General features: G+C 37.5%; 1 protein-coding gene across 1 annotated transcript in view; it reads left to right on the top strand.

Moving 5' to 3' along the window:
• AFG2A (AAA ATPase AFG2A) overlaps positions 1 to 24,714 on the top strand; it is a 348,050-nt gene that overhangs the window by 2,219 nt on the left and 321,117 nt on the right. Inside the window, exons 2-9 of the mRNA XM_055404743.2 lie at positions 4,821 to 4,942; positions 6,057 to 6,214; positions 9,740 to 9,798; positions 10,437 to 11,081; positions 12,181 to 12,310; positions 12,581 to 12,637; positions 13,386 to 13,509; positions 16,327 to 16,582. Of these exons, the coding sequence (XP_055260718.2) occupies positions 4,821 to 4,942; positions 6,057 to 6,214; positions 9,740 to 9,798; positions 10,437 to 11,081; positions 12,181 to 12,310; positions 12,581 to 12,637; positions 13,386 to 13,509; positions 16,327 to 16,582 (1,551 nt within the window). The remainder of the gene's footprint in view (positions 1 to 4,820; positions 4,943 to 6,056; positions 6,215 to 9,739; positions 9,799 to 10,436; positions 11,082 to 12,180; positions 12,311 to 12,580; positions 12,638 to 13,385; positions 13,510 to 16,326; positions 16,583 to 24,714) is intronic.

Here is a 24,714-nt window from a genome sequence, read left to right as displayed (position 1 = left end):
GATGTAAGGCATATTCACTTTTAAATCCATTGGGAAACGATCACTATGATGAAGTCTAGTAACTGTCACTATCCAAAGTTATTATAGTATTATTGACTATATTCCTTATGTTTTACGTTAATTCTCTGTAACTTATTTATTCAATACTTTATAACTGGAAATTTGTACTTCTTATTCCCCTTCTTTTGCTCAGCCACCCCCACCTTTCTCCCATTTCAGAAACACACATTTCTTTGTATCTATGAATCGGTTTCTGTTTATATTTTTGTTCTTTAGATTGCACATGTACGTGAAATCATATGATACTGGTCTCTCTCTGACTCATTTCACTTGGCATAATATCCTCTAGATCCATCCATGTTGTTGCAAATGGCGGGATTTCATTCTTTTTTTAAATTGCTGAGTAATATTTCAATATATATGTATAAATGTTCTTTATATATTTTGGATATTAATTCCATATCAAGTTGTCATTTGCAGATATCTTCATTCAGTAGGCAGTCTTTTTGTTTTGTTTGATAGTTTCCTTCATTGTGCAAAAGCTTTTTAGTTAGATATAATCTCATTTATTTTTGCTTTTGTTGCCTTTGCCTCAGGAGACAGATCCAAAAAATATTGCTAAGACTAACTTCAAGGAATTTACTGCATTTGTTTTTTTCTAGGAGTTTTATAGTTTTGGGTCTTATATTTAAGTCTTTAATCCATCTTGAATTTAGTTTCATAAGAAAGTGATTCAGTTCATTTCTTTTGCGTGTAGCTGTCCAGTTTCCCCAACACCAATGATTGAAGAGTTTGTCTTTTCCACATTATATATTCTTGCCTCCTTTGTCATTGATTACTTATCTATATATGTGTGGGTTCATTTCTGGGCTTTATATTCTGTTCCACTGATCTATGTATCCATTTTTGTACCACTACCATACTGTTTTGATTAGTTTGAAATCTGAGAGTATTCTACCTCCAGCTTTGTTCTTTCTCAAGATTGCATTGGCTATTCTAGTTACATTCGAATTTATGATTATTAGTTCTACTTATGTGAAAAATATCACTGGTATTTTGATAGGGATTACATTGAATCTGTAGATTGCTTTGGGTAGTATAGACATTTTAACGGTATTAATTCTTCCCCAATTCACAAGCACAGTGTTCAGTTCAGTTAAGTCGCTCAGTCGTGTCTGACTCCTAGCGACCCCATTAACCACAGCACGCCAGGCCTCCCTGTCCATCACCAACTCCCGGAGTTCACTCAAACTCATGTCCATCGAGGCGGTGATGCCATCCAGGCACCTCACTCTCCGTCGTCCCCGTCTCCTCCTACCCCCAATCTCTCCCAGCATCAGAGTCTTTTCCAGTGAGTCAACTCGTCACATGAGGTGGCCAAAGTATTGGAGTTTCAGCTTTAGCATAAGTCCTTCCAATGAACACCAGGATTGATCTCCTCTAGAATGGACTGGTTGGATCTCCTTGCAGTCCAAGGGACTCTCAAGAGTCTTCTCCAGCACCACAGTTCAAAAGCATCAATTCTTTGGTGATCAGCTTTCTTCACAGTCCAACTCTCACATCCATACATGACCACGGGAAAAACCATAGCCTTGACTAGACGGACCTTGGTTGGCAAAGTAATGTCTCTGCTTTTTAATATGCTCTCTAGGCTGGTCATAACTTTCCTTCCAAGGAGTAAGCGTCTTTTAATTTCATGGCTGCAGTCAGCATCCGCAGTGATTTTGGAGCCCCAAAAAATGAAGTCTGACATGGTTTCCACTGTTTCCCCATCTGTTTCCCAAGAAGTGATGGGACCAGATGCCATGATCTTTGTTTTCTGAATGTTGAGCTTCAAGCCAACCTTTTCACTCTCCTCTTTCACTTTCATCAAGAGGCCTTTGAGTTCCTTTTCACTTTCTGCCATAGGGTGGTGTCATCTGCATATCTGAGGTTATTGATATTTCTCCCAGCAATCTTGATTCCAGCTTGTGCTTCTTCCAGCCCAGCGTTCCTCATGATGTACTCTGCATATAAGTTAAATAAGCAGGGTGTATCTTTCATTTATTTGTGTCTTCAATTTGTTTCATCAGAATCTTACAGTTTTCAGAGTAAGAAGTCTTTCACCTCCTTGGTTAAATTTATTCCTAGGTATTTTATTATATTTGATACAGTGATAAATGGGATTCCTTTTTTTTTTTTTAATTCGTGGTCCCCACTTTGAATATAGCACTGTGCTATACCTCTTCTTTTGAATTTTTCAAAGATACTTCAGGACTGACCTTGTGAACTGGTACTTCCTCCAAGAAAACAAATGAGCTCTGTTCAGTCTTTCTCACTGTAAAATTCAGAAATCTCAGATTCACCCATGACACCTCCCTCTTAAATCTCACATTATCCAGTCCACCATCAAGTCCAGTTTACTAGCTAAAATTTCTCCCATGTTACACTTCTGCATTCCCTTCCCACTGCTTCAGCATTAATCTCAGACACCTCTCTCACCTGGACTACACTGATTGCTCCTTTCCAATTCCTTTTCCACTCTGCAGACAGAATGATCTTTTAAAATAAAAATCCTGTCATGACTCTGCTTTTCTCTACTAACTGGCCTCCAATTAGTGGCAGATTAAAGACCAGGAACTTGATACAGCCCACTGCCCTAGGTGGCCTTGACCTTCCTTACTTGGCTCTCTTTTGACTCCCACCACTCTGTCTACACTTATCCCCTCAGATGCACAGTGCTCTCTTCTATCAAGGATTTCTGTACATACTGTTCTCTTTAGTGAGAATTGTCTTTTTTTCCCCCTTTTCGTTTAGTTAATTTTACTCTTCCTTCAGATGGATTTAAACATTATTCCTTGAAAAAAAACATTCTTTGATTCTTCTAAGTTAGGTCTGATCCCACATTATAGGTTCTCTTAGCACTCTTAGTTGTTATTTCATTGCATTAATCTTAGTTTATAATTATCACATTCTATTAAGTTATATGTTCATGACAAAGACTGTGTCTTCTTTTGTCCACCTTGTATCCCCAGTGCCTAGTGTATTATTTGCCTTAGTGTGGGCACGTGCTGTTTCCTGAATGAACAAATGAAAGGTATGGTTGTTTGAAATTACCTTTACTATCTCATTAGTTAATCTGCCCCATAAGGTGCTCAGTAAATTAGTAGGGAAGTGGATGTGTGGGTGTAGAGACAGAATTGGAGGAATGCGGACTGGTGAAGGTAATTGTGCGGTTAACAGTTTGTAAGCAAAGAATACGATGGAAATGTATTAGGAAATAAGGCCAGTGGGTGGGAATTTGAATTCACTGGTGGTGGGGAGAAATGGAGGTATTTGAGAAGTGTGTGATTTATCAAATCTTGGTTCAGGGTAGCATGGAGGGAAGAGAAAAAGAAAACTTAAAATCTTGTCAGGGACTGAGTACCTCTGCAAGGTAATTATCAAGAGGGAAGGGTAATTCGTTGAAGTTTCCTTCATAAAGAAGAGAGAATTGGCAGAAACTGAACGTGACGAGGTTATCAAACAGGACGCTTTGCTGTTATTGATGCATAAACTGTGTAAGAGACCTGGTATTCATAGGAAAGTTGGATTTCTTTTCAAGCTCTCATTATAAAAAAACGGTTATTTTATGGTCAGTCCTGTTAATCTTAGCCCTGGGAGATGCTTTGTTTTTCTATATTTGTTCATCTAATGACAGAGGGAAAATAAAAGTGTTGGGAAGTTACTTTGCAGTGGTAAAAAAATGATGTAAATCAGACCTCATGGTTTTGCTTTTGTTGACTTAGTTTCTTTTTAATTACAAAAGATCTGTTTTTCTGATTACGTAGGAACATAAATACTAGTCAGAGCTCTCTGATTATGATATATGTGACTAAAATAAGTTTTATTATAAAGTTTGTGACAGGCATCATAAGTGCTAGCATGGATTTTGTGCTGAAGAGAAAAATACTGTATACTTATCTACTGCATCCATTCTTACCATGGATATCTATTATGCAGACGAACTCTGTATTTGATGAACTTCTAGGCAGTGGAGTTTACAAAGATGAGTATGACCCAGTTCCTGCCCCCAAAGCAGTGTATAGTTTAAAGAAAAGTCGAATTGTAAAATAAATGAATATGATGATGATAAGTGCTAGTATCAGACAACATAAGGTGCTGGGAGATGAGAGGAGGGCAGCTAACCAGATGTGCAGCCTGAGGGAGTGGGTGGGCAGAGCTGGAGATGTTAGCACATCATTTTCAGAGGTTTTGTAATGACTGAATTGCAGGCCCTTCTCTGGCCAAAAGTTGAAAGCACTAATGGTCATTTGAGCCAGTGTGTCTTCACCTAAGGAACAAGACCTGTGTTACTGTTATCCACGTGTTCTCGGGAGTAGAAAGGAGAATGTCTGATTGCTGTCCTGTGGGTCAGAAGTAGAAACATAATCCTCTACAGCCAGGTTATGTGCCATTTCCCCAGTTCGAGCCTTTCAGTACTAGTAGCCAAGTCAACTTAGAATTTGTAATAGGAGAAGTTCAGAATGCAAGTATGAAAAGCCCTATTGCAAGTATGTTCAGTTAGTAGTGAAATTAGAGATTTTTAAAAAAATAATGAAAACTAATACCTACCCGTAAAATATCCTTTTTTAGTTAGCATTCATATTGTCAGTGGAACCTCACAAAGGCTTGGTTTTAAGTCTGCTAAAATAAAGAGGGTTCGAAAAATAGTTTCTCCAGGGTATGGTAAGTGCATTCATGTGGTAATGTAGATTAAGGATTTTTCTTTAGTCCAAAAGAAATCTTGCTTCAATTTCAGTGACAGAATACTGTGAAAATAATTTTCTTCTTCTTGGTAGATGACAAAGTTCCTAAAGCATTCCAGAATTCTCTTGTTCAACTTGGACTCAATACCATGAAGTCTGCAAATATTTGTATCGGTCGACCAGTGTTGCTTACCAGTTTGGATGGAAAGCAGGAGGTAAGAGTCCTTTTCATTTCCTTACTTTATAAATATTTGAGATGTTTTTGATTTTCAACACAAGCACTGATAGTTGAAAAGCTATATCTTACAAGACCCTCACATCTGTATAAACTTCTCCTTCCTATGATAGCCTGGGAGTTGTAGCTCCTAAGTGTCATAATGTGGAGAAGCCTTTCCCGCAGAGGTAGTGACACACTAACAGCCCTATATTTTGCTGTCTGAGTTGTATTTCCTCACAGAAATGTTATTTTGGGTCATTTGTTTTGCTTATAAATATTTGATTACCCTCTGTCCTTGCAGCCATTCATCATACCTGAGACTCTTAAGTCCAGGATCTTTCTTGAATCATTTTTGGCAGCTTGGCTTTTTTCTTTTGCCTCTGCCATGTCTTCTGCTGCTGCTTCATCAGTCACTGTTCTCTCTAACGGTGGAGTCATCTGGAAATATTTTATAATTTCATATCTGCTGATGGCGTGTCTCTCAAATTCCTTTTGTTGTCCTGGGCTTCTACTGTAAAAAAATCCTTCACTGTGTTTTGTGGAAGAGAAGACTAAATGCATAAGCTCAGCCCACTAATCTGGAGCTAGAAACCTTCTCCCTTAGAACATAAGTCTGATGATATCCAGGTTCCCATGGAGCTCTTGTGCTGGTCCCTCCCTGTTTCCTAGATGTAGTTTATGCTCCAGACTGAATTACCTTACAGTTAGCTTGCCTTCAGTATTTTTTCTTATCTTCCTCTTATCACCTGTTAACGTCTTGTCTCTTTTCCTAAAACCAACTCTCAGTTCTTCCACCATTTTCCATGTGGGATTACCCCTAATCTTCACCAAAAAAAGGTGTAATATTTATCAGTTCAATTCAGTCGTACAGTCTGACTCTCTGTGACCCAATGAACTGCAGGATGCCAGGCTTCCCTGTTCTTACCAACTCCCAGAGCTTGCTGTAACTCAATAGTTTTTTGTAGTTTGTATCTCATAGTATCTCCTTTGGGACAAAGACTGTGTTTTGCCGAGCCACGTACTTGACTGTGCTTAGTTTTGTTTCTCATAAATTAATGATATTCTACAAATAACATATATTCTTATTTTTTTGTTTCTTCTGTTCTGGGCAGGTCTACACGGCCTGGCCTGTGGCAGGATTTCCTGGAGGCAAGGTTGGCCTGAGTGAAATGGCACAGAAGAACGTGGGTGTGAGGGTTGGTGATTCTATCCATGTCCAGCCTGTTTTGGGTGCTGTGCTGCAGGCCGAGGAACTGGACGTGGCTCTCAGGTTTGGCTCTTGTTGGTGATTGTCTGGATTAGTGCTGCCCAGTAGAAATATGACAAGTCACAAGTGTGAACCACACGTGTAATTTTGCATTTTCTAGTAGCCACATTTAAAAAATGAAGAGAAAGAGAAAGTAATTGTATATTTTATTTAATTAATATATAAAATTTCTTTTGAACTTATAATAAGTAAAAAAAATTATTAACAGGATTTTTCATTCTGCTTTTCAAACTGAGCCTTCAAAATCCACTGTGTTGTGTTACCTTTGTAGCACATCTCAGTTTGGGCTGGCCGCGTTCTTAGCACTTGATAGCCACAAGTGTTGAGTGGCTAGTGACCTACTGTATCAGACAGCACAGACTAGATGGGTCTTATGTCATTTATGGACTACAAGCTCTCTAATGTCCTGTGATTACAGTATGCTCGGACATTTTAGGTAAGAGGAATTATTATTGATGGATATTTAATGGTGATTTTCTCTCATGGTTTGTGGTGTAATCAGAGCTTCCTATGTCACAATTGTAAAGACAGTAGTAGATTACTGAGTAGGCAAGAAACAAGTTTTAATTAAGACTGCTCAAGAAAAGTATGTGATTGTGTATTTTAACTCACGTGTTATTCAAACCAATAAATTAGTTATATCTATCATATTTTTAAATAGTCCCCTGTGAAGGACTATCGATGTGGTTAAAGTATATCACCCACCCTCTTGAATGTTCTGTATCTAATAGGGTTTTTACTCAGTTTGCATATACAAGTTTTATCAAAATTTGCTTTAAAAAAATCTTTTGATACTTTAATAGCATGTTTATAAAAATTTGGAGGATTTTATATTATGTGCTGGAATCACAAAACATTTTTCAATCATTAGCTTGATTTTGAAATGTTTTCTTCACTTTTGCTACTTTTGTAGATTCCAAGCTTAAGCTTTGGCCTATTTTTCTTTTTAAAAACAGGAAAATATCTTTAGAGCATTTTATGACACTTTAGTGAGCAGCAAAGTAAAAGGCAGAAAGGAAATGAGAACACAACATATGTTGAGCACCAACCATGTGTTAGGACACAAGTGCATACACTTTTCCTGTTTTTCTTCCCTCATTTAACCCTCTAAACGTCCTGCAAGGTATCCATGTTTATCCATTTTTACAGGTGAGAGAATGGCCTCAGTGAGAAGTAACTTGCTCATTATTTTATGGTAATTTTTTAATTAACTCAGGTTAAATAGGATTAATCTTTAGACTGTTCTGAAACAGTCCTTTAGGTGGTTATCAGTTGACTGGATATTCAGTTACTAACAAGTATGACCTCTTGAGGGCGCAGCAGTCTTAGGTGATAACAAGTACCTATTATAGAGGGACTTTATATATATTAAATAGAAGCTTTTTTTTTTTTTTGAAGAATCTTGTGTTTTAAATATGGCAGCAGAACTTAAACAAGAAACTTAAACTTAATTTTCAATAAGAAAAATCAGTAATTTTAGTCTGCTGCTTAAATCCTTCAGGTGTTAGCTGAAAAAATTTATTACTAATGTTAGAGCTCCTTCTAGTGGAAATGATTTTATCTGCACACATTTTTTTGTTTAAAGCAAAACTTTATTTTTACATATTTTGCATATTTGCAAATTTTTCTATTCAAAGTTTAATAAGTAAAAACAGTCTAAGTAGTTTCAGAGTTCTATAAACAAGTAAATTTAAGTATTTACGGAAATACATACAGTTTCCTCTTTATACACACATTTGATTCATGAAATTTTCTCCTTGTTTTTCTCTTTTATTTGAATAAATAAATCATTATTTGCGGTAGCTATGTTACATGAAGTTGCCGCAAATACTGAACCATTGCTTGGGGGGGGTGTTTATTTAACATATATAAATATATGAAAATATGTACCTTACATAGATTATAATCTTATAGCTCCCTGAACAACCCATTCTGGTAGATTGTATTTTCTTTACTTTAGAAAAGATAAGTGACTAAGAAGTATTAAGTGACTTGCCTGAGGTCACCCCAGTAAGAGGTGCCAGAGTTAGGATTCAAACCCCTCTCTTCCTGGTCCTGGAGCTGCAGCTTTTTGCTCTATGTTGTATTGTTCCCTTCCCTCCCCAACTTCTGTCCTCTGGTCGCCTCTGAATGAGAGTTGAAATAGAGGCTTTTTTAACCTCAGCTGGGAAAGCGTTGGGTAACTCACATTTTTGCCTGTTCTGTTCTCTTCCACAAATGTCTGGGAGAGTTCCGCTAGTATTGATTTTGGGGTTACAAACATATTTTAGCAAGTAGATGAATTTGCATATGGAATCCTCAAATAAGTTTGTATCAGTTTTGTTCCTGATAATGTGATTGAGAACATGGCTTAGATTTGGACCACATGGGCCTGCTAGTATACCTTTTCCTTAACTAAACCATTCTCCCTCTGTGATCTCTGTCAGAATTCAACAGCCATAGACTGCTTCTCCTGATACCGACTGCTTATACATGGAGGAGGAAAAATGCCCGTTCTGAGATGCATGTTCTGAGAACTCTCCAAGGATGTGTTTCTTTACAAGTATAATGATTTTTAGCCATACTTCTGTAATCAAACCGTCTTCCTGGAAAACACAGTGGTCAGAAGGAGGCGTTTTCAGTTTTTTAGGCATGCCCTTTCTCTTGAATAAACTTCCATTGTACCACTACCTTGCTTTTTTCTTAACTCTTCAGATAATGTACTCTGTAGGATTTAAATTTCCTTAAAGGTAATTTATCGGAGAAGGCAATTGCACCCCACTCCAGTACTCTTGCCTGGAAGGTCCTGTGGATGGAGGAACCTGGTAGGCTGTAGCCCATGGGGTCACTAAGAGTTGGACACAACTGAGCGACTTCACTTTGACTTTTCACTTTCATGCATTTGAGAAGGAAATGGCAACCCACTCCAGTGTTCTTGCCTGGAGAATCCCAGGGAAGGGAGAGCCTGATGGGCTGCTGTCTGTGGGGTCACACAGAGTCGGAAACAACTGAAGTGACTTAGCAGCAGTAGTTTATAAATGATTCAAAGAGAATAAAGTAAGCTATTAATAAAAGCCTTTATCCAAGCTGGGCAAGTTCAGAAAGGAAATGATTAATTGAGCCCAGTGGTTTTTTAAAAATGTTTTTGGCTATGATACACAATAACACATTTTTTGTTTTAATTTATTGAATGTATACTACATCCAGAGATGTAGTGCATAAATGTACACCAAGTTTGAACATGTATGTGTGTGCTCAGTCACTTGTACATGTATGCACCTGAGTATATGGGGGGGGTATGTGTATGAGTGATATGTAAGATAGTAAAAAAACATTGATTTAAGCTTCTAGGAAACTAAATTACAAATGATTTCATGGCTGTAAGATGTATCTGAAAAGTATAAATCATTTTAAAACTGTATAAATTTTTTCTAGGTTGTAAATTAATGATTTTCTTGACTAGGTCTGCATTATCACTGTACATGTCATTTTATATTTTTAGTTTCTGGTGTACTTAATGCTGATTTTTATTTCTCCCACCCTTCACAGTGACAAAAATGCAGATATTAATGAAGAACAACTGGCTGGTTGTATTTTGAGAAAACTAGGTGAGATATATTTTTAATAGTTCTCTAAATTTTGAAAAGCACGGCAGTAGCGAATAAACTAATGTGTCTTCGAGGTCTTGTGTGCATAATACTTTTCTTTGAAATAGTGTGAAAAATATTCTTTCCAATGAATTAATGTCCCTTTAAGATAGGGAGGTAGTCTCTGTCCTTTCTCCCACCCACCCCCACCAAGCATTAACCTCAACTGCCGTGTAATTGACTGATAGTTGAGCCATGAAGAGAATGTATGACTTAACTTGTGAACAGTTGGTGGTAGAACTGAAACTTTTAACCCTTGAGCTCTGTTCTTTTCAGTGAGGAAAAGTTGGAGTGTTGGAGTGTTAGTTTAGGTGTGCATTTTAGGTTGCTTCATTGTTGAACGTGGAATGCCTGGCCTTATGAGGATATAGTTGATAGAATCATACATGTATTGAGTGTAGAGGATTTCAGAGAATCATCTTTTCCTTCTTCTGTCTCCAAATAGTGCTGTATCTTAGGGGAGGAATTTTAGGTCCTCTGTTTTTCATCTTTGATTTAGTCTTTTCAGGCATAATTATGTTAATAGATTAAATTGCTATTCAGACTTTAAATGAGTGAAAAATTGTGCTGACATATATATTTAATAAATTGTTTTCCAGATGGCAAGGTTGTTTTACCAGGCAACTTTCTGTATTGTACATTCTATGGACGACCATGCAAGCTGCAAGTGTTGCAAGTGAAAGGGGCAGATGGCACAATGTTGAGAAGGGCTCAGAATGACTCTGACACTGCTGCCCGGGGAATGGCCTCTGAGCTGTCCAGCGGAGATCCCAGCACCCTGGATATATCCTTACAGCTAAGCCAGTTAGATCTGGAAGTGCCCCGACGGCCGGCATCAAGTAGTACTCCTTACAAACCAGTAGATGACAGAATGATGAATAAAGCTGGTGGCATTTCATCAGATGATACACAGAGTCCTGGAAATGGAAGTGGACGTGGACTAGAGGAAGTCACAGGGCTTGCATGTAGTTTTGAGTCTGCCAGGGAAGGAAGTGAGCAACCTGTTGATGAAGAGAGATTGCTAAAGTCAGCCAGCGTGGGAGCACAGAGCAACACCGATACCTTTTATTTTATTTCTTCAAAAACAAGAGTCAGTTTTACAAAGAACCGTACACATTTAAAAGATCAAGCCAACCAATTAAAAGTAACTTATGACATGATAGGTGGCTTAAATAGTCAGCTGAAAGAAATTAGAGAAATTATTGAATTACCTCTCAAACAGCCTGAGCTTTTCAAGAGTTATGGTATGATTGTTTTCAGTGTATTATACCCAGAAATGTTAAACTAGAAAGCAGTTGGCTCATTGCACTTACCTAATAATTGTTCACCTTCTCTTCCTGTTTTTCTTTCCTGACTGGGAGGTGTGGTAGGAATTCGAGTTGCTTTGGGAAATGCCTTTTAATTGAGCCTTATTCTATGCTCCAGATCTAATGCCTAATGCTCTGATGTGGAGCTGATGTAATAATCATAGAAATAAAGTGCACAATAAATGTAAAACACTTGAATCATCCCTAAACCATCCCAGTCTTCCCCACCTACCCCTGCACCCTTGGTCAGTGGAGAAATTATTTTCCACAAAACTAGTCCCTGGTTCCAAAAAGATTGGGGACTGCTGCTTTAGGGTATAATGTGAGTTAGCCGTAGTCTTGTCTGTTTTAACTGCATACTTCCACAGTTGTTTGTATTGGATCTAGAATAAGTACCATGCTAGACTAGCTGTAATAACTAAAAAACCAAACATTAAATAGTTTGGATAAAACTTCTTTGTTAGGTGATGTAGCTGAATGCAGATCTCTATATTGAAACAAGTGCAGGGAGTGACTTGACTTTTAGAAAACTCAGGGCTTCTGAACGATTAACCCAGATCCTCTGCATATATGTGGTGCATACCATGTCTTACTCCGCTTTTTTGCTTTTTCCTTTTTCATGAATCTTTATATGTATCAAATGAACCCTTGAATTGACATTTTGCTGGTAGTGCTTATATTCTCTGAGATGACTAATTGGATGAAAACTGGGACTGTTGGCTTCTTTTGGATGTCCTTGTTTGGGTTTTGTTTTCTGGTCATTGGACAATGCTGTGTGGATTGGGGCATGACTATAGTGTGGGTATCCAACCCATTTTTTTACTAACCGGCCTGGCCTGGTTGGGTCTACACAGAGGAAAAAAGTTGGAGATGGGTGTTTAGGCTAGTTGGCATGTCGGGGGTGGTGGGGGGGAGTTCTGACTCTTCTTTAGTTTTGATGCACATAAATTTATTTTATAACTCGTGTTTGAAGTCATGTGGCAATGCTTACCTTAAACCTACTAATGCTGAATCCAGTGTTCTCTGCTGCTTCTAGGAATTCCTCCCCCTAGAGGAGTGTTACTATATGGCCCTCCAGGTACTGGAAAAACAATGATTGCCAGGGCTGTTGCTAATGAAGTTGGTGCCTATGTTTCTGTAATTAATGGCCCTGAAATTATAAGCAAGTAGGTACATAATTTAATAGAATAAACAATATTATTAGATATACTTCTTAAATGTAGTCTTTAAAAAAATTGCTGCATAGTATTCTGTCTGGATGTTTCACACACTGAAATGTTAAATTTGCTTTTAATGTGTATAAAATTTAAGTTTAGAAAATAATTTTTGAAAGTAGTTTTAAGTATTCTGAAGATATTTGAAGTCAGATGAACTTTTATAGGCAGAGCTTTAAAAATGATAAGAGTTGGTCCTTAAACATAATTTATTTCCTACAGATTCTACGGGGAGACAGAAGCAAGATTACGTCAGATATTTGCTGAAGCCACTCTGCGGTATTCTTTATTTTTGGATATTTGGAATTTTTTTGGATAAAGTCTTGGCTATATTAATGAAAGTAGAGATAGTAGCACTTTTGGATATAGTCAAGGCTATATTAATGAAAGTAGAGATAGTAGCACTTTATAGGAAACATGAAAGAATAGAACAAAAATATAGCCCTGGAAGTAGATTGTAAATTTAATGAGGTTCTAATCCAGTTCTATCTAATTTTATTTTAGAAACAATCTTTAGAAATATTGTCTTAGATAAATAAGTTACTAAATTACATTATAAAATAGCAAAAGGTACAAACTTTCAGTTATAAATCATGGAGATGTAATCTATAGTATGGTGACTATAGTTAAAGAACATTTCTTACTTTCTATCCCTTGAACTTTAAACCACAAGGAATAGTTTCACTGGCCTCCGTTTCTGAATTGATCAAGAGATGGCAATTTAGGGGGCCTTACTGGGCAAGCTCTATCTGAGCATTCACTCTCATCTCATGAGCTATACAGGTTCTCAGTATTCTGCTTTTTATTGAGGGCTGATCTACTAGCATGTGATGTTGGTGACTTAATAATTGAGGCTAGAATTAATCTAAGATTTTTCAGCTTCATATTCTGTTGCTTTTGTCTTTGATACTAATTAAATTCTAAATTTGATGCATTGTGTTTCAATCAAAAAAACAATGTCAAGTTTTTAATTGAAATGCAACATATCGAATTTACTAGAGAGTTCATTTTGCTTGTTTATTTTTAGGCACCCATCAATTATTTTTATTGATGAGCTGGATGCACTTTGCCCTAAAAGAGAAGGAGCTCAGAATGAAGTGGAAAAAAGAGTTGTAGCTTCCCTCTTAACACTGATGGATGGTATTGGTTCAGTAAGTATAGCACCAGTATTGATTTCTTTAGTAGGGGATATTTTCTTAATAATATGTAGTAGCAAAAATTATCAAGTATGTCTGAGTTTTTTGGGATCTCTAGGGTAAAGGAAAAAATATTATCTCTAAGAACTAGAGGACCAAGACCCATAAAATAATTTTCTCCAGTAATTTCTTAGTAACAGCAAGGACAGTATAACCTGGCATTGTTTTTCTAGCATATAAAATTATTTACATTGATAAATTTCTTTTTCTAAAAAATGGTATTAACCTAAAAACCTGAAGTAAAAATCAGTAAGGAAAATTTAGCAGTTAAGCTTAAGGGGAATTTACTAAGAAATTTCATGAGTAAATCTCATGTAACTCTTGTAAAATTAGTTTGGTCGGAGAGCTTTAAGTTTTGCAAGTGAAAGGACAAAGAATCATGGGAAATGTACAACATTTAAAAGTTTACTCATGTTACCAAATTCTTTGTATATAGTGCATGCAATCTTATATTAATAAGAACTATGTGCTGAATCCTGGGTGTTCATTGGAAGGACTGATGCTAAAGCTGAAACTGCAATACTTTGGCCACCTCATGCGACAAGTTGACTCACTGGAAAAGAGTCTGATGCTGGGAGGGATTGGGGGTGGGAGGAGACGGGGACAACAGAGAATGAGATGGCTGGATGGCATCACCGACTCGATGGACATGAGTTTGAGTGAACTCCGGGAGTTGGTGATGGACAGGGAGGCCTGGCGTGCTGTGATTCATGGGGTCGCAAAGAGTTGGAGACGATTGAGCGACTGAACTGAACTGAACTGATGTGCTGATTATGAAAGGAAGACCAGTAGAACTAATACGGAAGAGGAATGAAGAAAAATTCAGACTTCTGGCAGGCATTTATCAGAGGAATGTACTTCTTACACAAGATTTTAGAATCTTAATATGTTAGAGCCTAAAGAAATTTTAGAAATCATGGAGTCCCACATCCTTCTTTTGCACATTAAAAAACTAGAGAGTTGGAGTCTTTTGGTTTTACTGCCTATTGGTAGAAGCTGAACATATGAAAATAACAAACTTTTGGTTATTATTTCTGTTATTTGCTTACCTGTGCTACAATTTCAAGAGTAACCTAAGAGAAGGGGTTTTGCCTATGGCAGTCTGGATGACCACTGGTTCTCAGTCTTAGGGAAGTACCTGGTGTGATTATAATGTCCCAGGTTTGGACCTCAGCTTACAGAGCTTGGGAGGCTTCCCCAGTGGCTCAGTAGGTAATGCATCTGCCTTCAATGCAAGAGACACAGAAGAAAAATCCTGTGGATAGAGGAGCCTGGCAGGCTGCAGTGCATGAGGTCACGAAGAGTCAGACACAACCGAGCACACACACACTATAGAGCTGGAGGAGTTGGTGTTAGTTTATTGGAGAGTTTATTAGTGGGACTCTGAGGATAGGTCCATAATAACAATACCCTCAAGAGGCTGATACTTAAAGTGGGACACCAGTTTCTCCATTTATAAGAAGTATGGCTGTTAAGCTGACCAAATGCTTTGTGTATAAACAACTCTCTTTTCATCCTTAAAAATACATGTGGAGAGCTATATTATAATTAGTAGATTCTGGTGAGTAGAAATTGATAGAAGGCTCTGTGTTGGAGGATCTTAATTACTATGTCATTGCTATCTTTCTCTGCCACTAGGCTAGCTAGGCCTGCTGTGAACTGATGTTCTTGCCTTTGGGCAGGACTGGGAGCAAGCATGTGACACATTGGTCTGGAAATGTTTAAGGGCTTGTATTTTTGTCTTCTAAAGTCATAATTCATAGATTCATTGTAGTCCATACATTTTCTGTTGGCACATCCAGTTTAATTGATTAGATTTAAGTTTTCTTACTTGAAATTACATTTCAGTTAAGCTTGTCTCTGTGAGATTGCACTTGCTGCTGCTGCTAAGTCACTTCAGTCGTGTCCGACTCTGTGCGACCCCATAGACGGCAGCCCACCAGGCTCCCCCTTCCCTGGGATTCTCCAGGAAAGAACACTGGAGTGGGTTGCCATTTCCTTCTCCCATGCAAGAAAGCGAAAAGTGAAAGTGAAGTCGCTCAGTCGTGCTCAGACCCGTGGACTGCAGCCTACCAGGCTCCTCTGTCCATGGGATTTTCCAGGCAAGAGTACTGGAGTAGGGTGCCATTGCCTTCTCCAGAGATTGCACTTAGGTCATCTGAATAGAATGTTGGATAATTTCTATGGATGGCTTCTTGTGATCATATTGTTCCAAGTTTTATCCTCAGGGTAAAAATACATATGTTTTCAAGGGTAGCTGATACTTGGGTGTTGGTTATATTGTGTGTGTTTCAGGAATTTGAAGATTTATCAGAACAAAAAAGAAACAGTCCATATGTATGAAGATTTCTTAGACAAATGTGTAATAGAGCCTTGTTCTGTTTGAAACACATGTAGATCATAATTTTTAATGACTGTAAGTCATAATCTTAATTTCAAGTGGGGGAAAAGAACAACTTAAAACAGTTAAACAAAACTATATGGTATAGGGTGTAAATGTTATATAGATTGTTAGTCATGAGAATTGTGTAGTTAAAATGCCAGAAGTGGGAGAGATGTCACTTACAGTAGATGGAGAGTGAAGTATTGGAAACTTTCTAAGTGAAGGGATATTAGACTGAGCTTTGGGAAATGGGATGAATGATGAAATTTCAGAAAAAAGGGATAGGACTTAGCAGTGTGAACAGTTAGATCTATCCTTGTCTATATAACAAGTGCATTTATTTTAAATTTCAGAGGAATATGTAATATATTTTTATTTTCTTTTGTTAGGAAGGCAATGAAGGACAGGTGTTGGTCCTTGGGGCCACAAATCGCCCTCATGCTTTGGATGCTGCACTCCGAAGACCCGGACGGTTTGATAAAGAGATTGAGATTGGAGTTCCAAATGCTCAAGACAGGCTGGATATCCTCCAGAAACTGCTTCGAAGGGTACCCCATTTACTCACAGAAGCTGAACTGCTACAGCTGGCAAATAGTGCTCATGGATATGTTGGAGCAGACTTGAAAGCCTTGTGTAATGAAGCAGGTGAGAGTGATTGCTATAGTGAGTCTGTACTGATGGATTTAATAACCGGTTTATTTACAAGCTGATAATTTATATCTCATTATTTTCCTATTGGAAGCAGCTAATTTTTTTTCTAATCATAAAAATGTATATATTTTAAAAAATTCAGATAATTCAGAAAACTAAAAAAAAAAAATCACTCTTCATCCTTCTTCCTAAAAATAACCACTGTTACAGTGTGTATCTTTCTTCCTAAGTACACAGATACACATAGACACACAAACACATACGTAACTCGATGCATTATTGACGGTGAAAGTGTTTATTGATATTGTCTTATTAGAAAATAGGGAGAAATGCTTGCTGGAGAATGAAAATTTTTCTTACAGGACAGCTTTGTATTTGTTGAAATGCTAAAAAAGTACTTAGTGAAACCTAAGCCTCAAAATAATGTGATAGTGATGTTTCAGTTTGAAAATGTGTAAAGGCTGTTATTAATCGGTTGACTCTGACTTTAACCACGGCATAACTGCAGTTGCTTTGGAATCTCTTAAGACCTTTTTTCCCCAGGATAATTTTAGCCATGGAAAAGGTAATCAGATCAGAGCAGTTTTTATAGCCTGTTGTTGATCAGGCAGGAAAGACTTTATTGAAAAATGTCGAATAATCTTTTATTGTTGTTGTTCTGAGAGTATTTATTTCTAGAAAAGGCATCTTTCCTAGAAAAGATATCTTTCCTAGAAAAGATATCTTTCTTCTAAGACTGGGCGTACCTCATAGCATTTCTAGTTTGCCAGTAATCTTAGGTTCCTTAAATTTATTTTTTCCTCTAGTATGGGCATATGTTTCTTAGTCCTTTTATATTTTGGAGGAATCTTTTTTCATTTGTGGCATTCTCTTCCAGTTTGTAACCTGTCCAGTATCTTTATACGGTGCTTTAAATAAAGTTTAACCCTTGTAGGTCATGAAAGAAATTGAATTCTTGAATTGGGAATTTAGTTGTTGTTTTTTTTTTTACAGTTTTAGTACAGAAATATGGTAACTTTTATTTGCAAAGCTTTGATTCATAGTTAATCAAATTTACTAGGTTCTGGACTCTTATTAGTCATTTGATCTTTCTAATCTGACGTAGGTGTGCAGGGAAACAGTTTTGAGAAGGAAGAATAGAAAAGATATTTGGAAGAGATAATTTGGATAGCTTATTCTTTGTAGAAAAAATAAGTTTTAATTCATTCTATTTGGTCATTTTCACAATTTCCATTTTAGAGGATGCACAACTGGGGAAGACTATAGGTTATGCAGATGACAAGGCAAATATGAACATTCTTCTGGTACTTTTTGGTCTAGGATGGAGTCCCTTTCTGCCTAGTTCCTTGTTCTTCATAACATTGATGTGTTTGATCATGAAAATGAATTCCCCGCTGATCAAGAAGCAGAAATATCAGTGGTTTACTTTGCTTCCTTCATTCCATTAGGTGACAATGAAGAGTCTGGATTATTCTTTAGGCATTACTTTGTACTTGCTTATCTAGGCAAGGATTCATTCTTCAGCATTCTTTTTCAACTTTCTAATAGATTTCATGCATTCTAGAAGGTTCTGGGATTCATGCAGTCTAGAAACATACAATCTGATGAAGGAAAAAGATCTGTAAAGAACTATACAGTGAGATAGAGCTTCCCTAATGACTCAATGGTAAAGAATCCTCCTGCCAATGCTAGAGATGTGGGTTGCATCCCTGGGTCTAGCAGATCCCCTGGAGAGGGAAATGGCAACCCACTGCACTATTCTTGCCATGGACAGAGGAGCCTGGTGGGTTTTAGTCCAGGGGGTTGCAGAGTCAGACACAAGTTAGTGACTCAACAACAACAACAATACAGTGAGATACCTACTCAAAACTAGAGAAAATGTAGTGACTTCTCCTATGGAGAAAGGAGATTCTTTGGTTATATAGAAAAAGTGCCGGCATCTAAGAATAACCTAAAAGAAAAAGTTGTACAGTCAGAATGAGAGTATGGGAAAGTAGGAAAGGGAAGATTCTTTCATCAGATTCTCACAGAAACCCTGAGATATAAGTATCAGAGAGACTCAAAAATAGATCTCACTGCTAGTATGTGGCAGAGCTAGAATTTAAACTCAGTGTCATCTTACTCCCAATCCGTGCTCTTAAAGTTAAATCATAAAACAGATATTTGTAAAAGTGGTATAATGTTTTTTGATTTAATTTTAGTCTGTGAAACTAAGAGTAGAATCAACTTATAAAGTAGAAAACAGCCCCCATATCTTTTCACAGGTAAGTACAGTCTAGAAGTTAAGTTGTATCCTTAGACTTTCACGGGAAAAGTGATATTGTAACTCACATACCAGATATAAATAGGATCATCTACTTTCTACTCACATCCTAGATATAAGCAGAACCCCCCCCCCCTCAGAACTTTAGGAAGATGGCAAGAAAATTTAATTTCTACTGCTGTGTTACATTTAATTGAAAAAGTTTTGAAAGGGTCAGAAGGTAGGGTAGAGAGAGAATGCTTATTTGAAGATATGTACCCATAAAAAGGATGTATGTACATGGCATATACAAGCAGTAAATAAAAACTGCTCTTAATATGACTTAATGATTTCAAATCATCAGGTTTTTAAGCTTATCTTCTGTTTCCCCTAATCTAGCAGTGAATCAGATTTTGAGAAGGTAATTTTAAAAATGATTTAGTCTCAGAGCTGAAGTGTCCAGTAGGGAAAATAATGTGGTTTTCTGTATACTATCTTAAATACTATCCAGTGTTGTATTACATAGTGTTGTTCTCTAATTTGATCTAGAGAATAAAGCTTAAGAACAGTGTGCTAGAAGTTTCTGCAAGGGATATTCCTAAAGAGGCGTCAGGGTGGAGAGTTATAGTAGAAAATGGATTTTTAGTAGAAAATACCTTTAAGATCAGACTTGTGGTCTTGGGCAAGTTCTCTACCTTATCTGAACCTTATTTTTTTCCATTTGTAAATTAACGGGGTTATGGTAGATATACCTAAGGACCGTTGTAAATATGACATTCCCCAGATGTAAGGGAGGACAAGAAAGAAATGGAAAAAAGAGAGGGAGGGAGGAAAGATAGGAAAGGTAGAATGAACTTAAATAAGTTCGGGTAATAAATGGGTAATAACATGGAAATACCCAAGTTACACAGTAAACCTGGCCTGACCTCATTAGCTACTTGCATATACCTGGCCTTTCCATGCTTCATTGTCATCTCTTTTATACTTGTTTGCCTGAGTTAAACTTAGGTAGTCAGTCAGGAATTTCTTCTACACTGTCCTTAGAAATAATGCTACAAAGCAGACTAATACAGATTGTGAAGTCAACTGCATTTTCTCATTGAAACAGTTTTATAGTTTCTGACTAAGGATTTGAGTAAATTATACATTTGGTTAATAGTGTGACTCAGAAGGAAAGATAAAACAACTCAAACTCTGTATGCATTAAAAATAGTAGAATTATGCTCCAAATGCTATAGAATGGGCATATCTTACTTATTAAACTTGCAAGGGCATCCCTAATATGTGCATTGAGCATAGGAAGAAAAAACTCAGCCATATAGTAAATTTGATTATGTATTCTCCTAGTTCTAAGTAAAAAGAACATTTAATGTTTCCTCCTAAGTAAATACAAATTTAGAGAAGTTATTAGGGTAAAAATTGAATGGCTCTTAGTCTTTTTAAATGACTGCCTGGAAAAGTTTGAACTGGTGGCCCTCTCTTTTTTTTTTTTTAATATGGTGAGTGTCCTTTTTACAGGTAGAAGCAGTCACAATTATTACATTGAGCTTAGAATTACAAAGTTAGAGTCATAATTTTTTAACAAAAAGAATCATGGTAAAATCTTAATATTTAGAGGCAATATTAATGATTTCTAATACAAAAATAAATGCTCAGTAAGTATTTGGGAAATGTATGTGAAAACCAGGAGACATAATGAGACATAGTTACCACTCTACCCTTCTTGTGGAAGTCGCTCAGTCATGTCTGACTCTTTGCAACCACATGGACTATACAGTCTATGAAATTCTCCAGGCCAGAATACTGGAGTGGGTAGCTGTTCCCTTCTCCAGGGGATCTTCCCAAGCCAGGGATGGAATCTAGGTCTCCCGCATTGCAGGTAGAGTCTTTGCCAGCTGAGCCACCAGGAAAGCCCATGGATACTGGAGTGTGGGTAACCTATCCCTTCTCCAGGGGATCTTTCCATCCCAGGAATCAAATTGAGGTCTCCTGCATTGAAGTCAGATTCTTTACCAGCTGAGCCACCAGGGAAGCCCATAAATACTGGAGTGGTTAGCCTGCCCCTTCTCCAGGGGATCTTCCCTAAGTTGGGAAGATCAAATTGGGGTCTCCTGCATTGCAGGTGGATTCTTTACCAGCTGAGCTATGAGGGAAGCCCCTACTCCTCTTGGTAGAGTAGAAAAACATTTATTAATATCAGAATTGAGTTCAGTTTTGTGTTTAAACTCCTGGTGAGTTTCATCTCTTCTTGACCTCTGGTGCCTTCAAAAACCCCTGCTCTGTGCTAAAGGAATAACTCCAAGTGATTATTGCTACCATCATAGGTAGCAGTAGACAGACAAGGTAGTGTCCTGTGGTGCCTTAAATGTGAGCCCAGTCATGTCTGACTCTTGCAGCCCTGTGGATTGTAGTTCTCCAGGCTCCTCTGTCCATGGGATTTTCCAGGCAAGGATACTGGACTGGGTTGCCATTTCCTCCTCCAGGGAATCTTTCTGATCCAGGGATCGAACCCCTGTCTCTGGTGTCTCCTGAACTGGCAGATGGATTCTTTACCATTGCGCCACCAGGGAAGCCCCCTTAAATAGCTACTGCTATTTTTTGTACAGTTCCAGTCAATTTTGGGTTTCCCACTGACAAGATTTCTCAGGTATAGTTCTGACTGGATTTAACTACATCTTGGTTAAAACCAGTGCTTTTTAGGAGGCATTTTCATTGTTCACCAGTTCGGTTGTGTTTAAGTGGACAGGTTGAGAATTCCCACTGGCATGTGGAGAAAGTAAGACACCTTAACCTCCAAATTCATGAGGACAGAAAATCCAGTTCCAGGAGATGTACTCATCAGTAAACAAGTTAATTCTTCCTCTGTTATGTATTCTCTTCTTCAGAATTCAGATTCATTTCACATGTTCTCAGTTCCAGACAGATCACTTGGAGTTGAGGTTCTCAAACTTTATCATGCATCAGAATCACTTGGAGAACTTAGTAAACTACAGTTTACTAAGATGGCTGCTGCTGCTGCTGCTAAGTCACTTCAGTTGTGTCCGACTCTGTGCGACCCCATAGATAGACAGCAGCCCACCAGGCTCCTCCATCCCTGGGATTCTCCAGGCAAGAACACTGGAGTGGGTTGCCATTTCCTTCTCCAATGCATGAAAGTGAAAAGTGAAAGTGAAGTCACTCAGTTGTGTCCAACCCTCAGCGTCCCCATGGACTGCAGCCTTCCAGGCTCCTCCATCCATGGGATTTTTCCAGGCAAGAGTACTGGAGTGGGGTGCCATTGCCTTCTCTGACTAAGATGGCTGGCTGTGCACTTTTCCCAGAATTTCAGTAGGTCTGGGCTGGTGCCTGTGAGTTCCTAACGTGTTTCAGCTACTGCTGCTGCTGTCGGTCTGGGGACCACACTTTGAGAGCCACAGACATAGGTCATTGTTGCTTGAACCTTATCATGCCTTAGGTTGACATACATGCTCCCTTTCCATACTTGATTGCATAAAGGAAGTGGGGAACTGGAATCAGTATTTGTAATGTTTCCCAAGTGATTTGAAGTGGCCAGTCTTGTACTTGCTTGTGAACAAGAATTTGTATTATTTGTATTATTAACGTAGGCCAAGTTTCTCCTGTTAAACTTGTGTAAGAGAATTAGTTGTAGAGCTTATTAGGATGCAATCCTGGGCCGCATCCTAATGGTTTAATAGATCCAGGTCAGGTACAAGAATTTCCTTTTCTCTCAGGTTATAGCTGATACCAGTGCTGCTATCCCAAGGGCTATACTTTGAGAACCACTGATCAAGGCCACCCATCTCTGATTTTTGGAGTTCTTCTGTAACTGATCTAAATAACTGCATTAAGTTTAGGTTATATAATTCTGACTCTTTAACTGATAGTGTTGAGTTTCTTCCTAAAGTTTTTTTGTGATAGTGATCTACTGTCCTGAACCACTATGTCATTTCTTCTAGAAGATGAGTGTCCAGGTTTGTCTTACAGGTGTGTATAATGGTTATGAATAAAACTTTAAAGTGAAAAATAATCCTATTCATAGGTTTTTTTGATGATGGCCACTCTGACCGGTGTGAGGTGATACCTCACTGTAGTTTTGATTTGCATTTCTCTAATAATTATTGGTGTTGAGCCATCTGTATGTCTTTGAAGAAATGTCTATTTAGGTCTTTGACCAGTTTTTTTATTGGGTTTTTGGTTTTTTGATACTGAACTGCATGAGCTATTCATATATTTTGGAGATTAATCTTTTGTCAGTTGCTTCATTTGCACATATTTTCTCTCATTTGAGAGATGTTTTTGTCTTGTTTATGGTTTCCTTTGCTTTTAATTAGGTTCTGTTTATTTTTGTTTTTATTTTTAACTCTAGGAGGTGAGTCAAAAAATATCTTGCTGCTGTTTATGTCACAGGGTGTTCTACCTATGGTTTCCTCTAAGAATTTTGTAGTGTCTGGCCTTACATTTAGGTTTTAATCTGTTTTTACTTTATTTTTGTGTATGGTGTTTTGAGAGTGTTCTAATTTCATTCTTTTATGTGTAGCTGTTCAGCTTTTCCAGTACCACTTGTAGAGGAGACTGTCTTTTTCTTCATTGTGTATTCTTGCCTTCTTTATCACAGAATAGGTGACCGTAGGTGCGTCTGTTTATCTCTGGGCTTTCTATCCTCTTCCATTGATCTATATTCCTGGGTATATACCCAGAGAAAGCCATAATTCAAAAGATACACGCATCCTAATGTTCATTGCAGCACTATTTACAATAGCCAGGACATGGAAACAGCCAGAAGTCCATCAAAAGGAAATAGATAAAAAGATACAGTACATATATACAGTGGAATATTACTCAGCCATAAAAAGGAATGAAACTGTACCTTTTGTGGAGACATGGATGGACCTAGAGCCTGTCATATAGAATGAAGTCAATCAGAAAGAGAGAGACAAATATCCTGTAATATCACTTATATGTGGAGTCTAGAACAGTGATACAGATGAACTTATCTGCAAAGCAGAAATAGAGACACAGATGTAGAGAAACAAATGTGTGGATAACAAGAGGGGAGAGGGGGCGGAATGAATTGGAAAATTGAGATTGACATATAGACTGCTATGTGTAAAGCAGATAACTAATGAGAACCTACTGTGTAGCACAGGGAACTCTACTGAATTCTCTTCATTGATCTAAATGGGAAGGAAATAACAAAAAAGAGGGGATATATGTATACATATAGCTGATTCACTTTGTCCTACAGCAGAAACTAAAACAATATTGTAAAGCGGCTATACCCCAATACAAATTAAAGTAATAGGTAAAATGAAAATAATTTTGAAAGCTAGAAAGCCACAATTATGAAAATAATTGAGGATTAACAATGAAGAATACAAAGAAGAGTATAGACGTGTTTTTCCTAGAATATCTGCTTGTTTATGCCTTGTGGACATATATGTTCTTTGAGCTTTTTGTGTGTTGGCTGCCTGATGGTTTTCCTTTTTTCTGAACTGGCCTCTTAGTTAGGGAAACTGCCCAGTGGTGCATGGGTATCTAGTCATTGCATATATTGAAGTGATTCAGAATTTAATAAAACTGAAGTGAACTATGTTCCTGATTGCTTTGGTAATCATAAGGTTATTATTTGTCGTTTATTAATACAAAACGTCAAAATCCTTGTTGTATATATGTTTGTGCATGGTTTTCCAGAGGACAGGTTTGTAATCTGTTCCAGAGTTTGTGAGAGTGATACTGCCTCTTTTGCAGTGTGTATACTCTCAGCTTTTCTGCTCTTCTATTCTAGTGTTACTGAATATTATCCATATTTTTTAACTTTGTCTCTGTAATGAATAAGAAAGTTGGAAATACTACTGTAGTGTTGCTTTCAACACTTGTATCTTGC

The sequence above is a fragment of the Moschus berezovskii genome, chromosome 19, assembly GCF_049115385.1.
Source record: "Moschus berezovskii isolate FMDL1 chromosome 19, NW_MosBer_1.0, whole genome shotgun sequence".
NCBI classification, from domain to species: domain Eukaryota; kingdom Metazoa; phylum Chordata; class Mammalia; order Artiodactyla; family Moschidae; genus Moschus; species Moschus berezovskii.
Note: the sequence above shows the minus strand (reverse complement) of the source record. Positions and strands in the feature narration are given on the sequence as shown.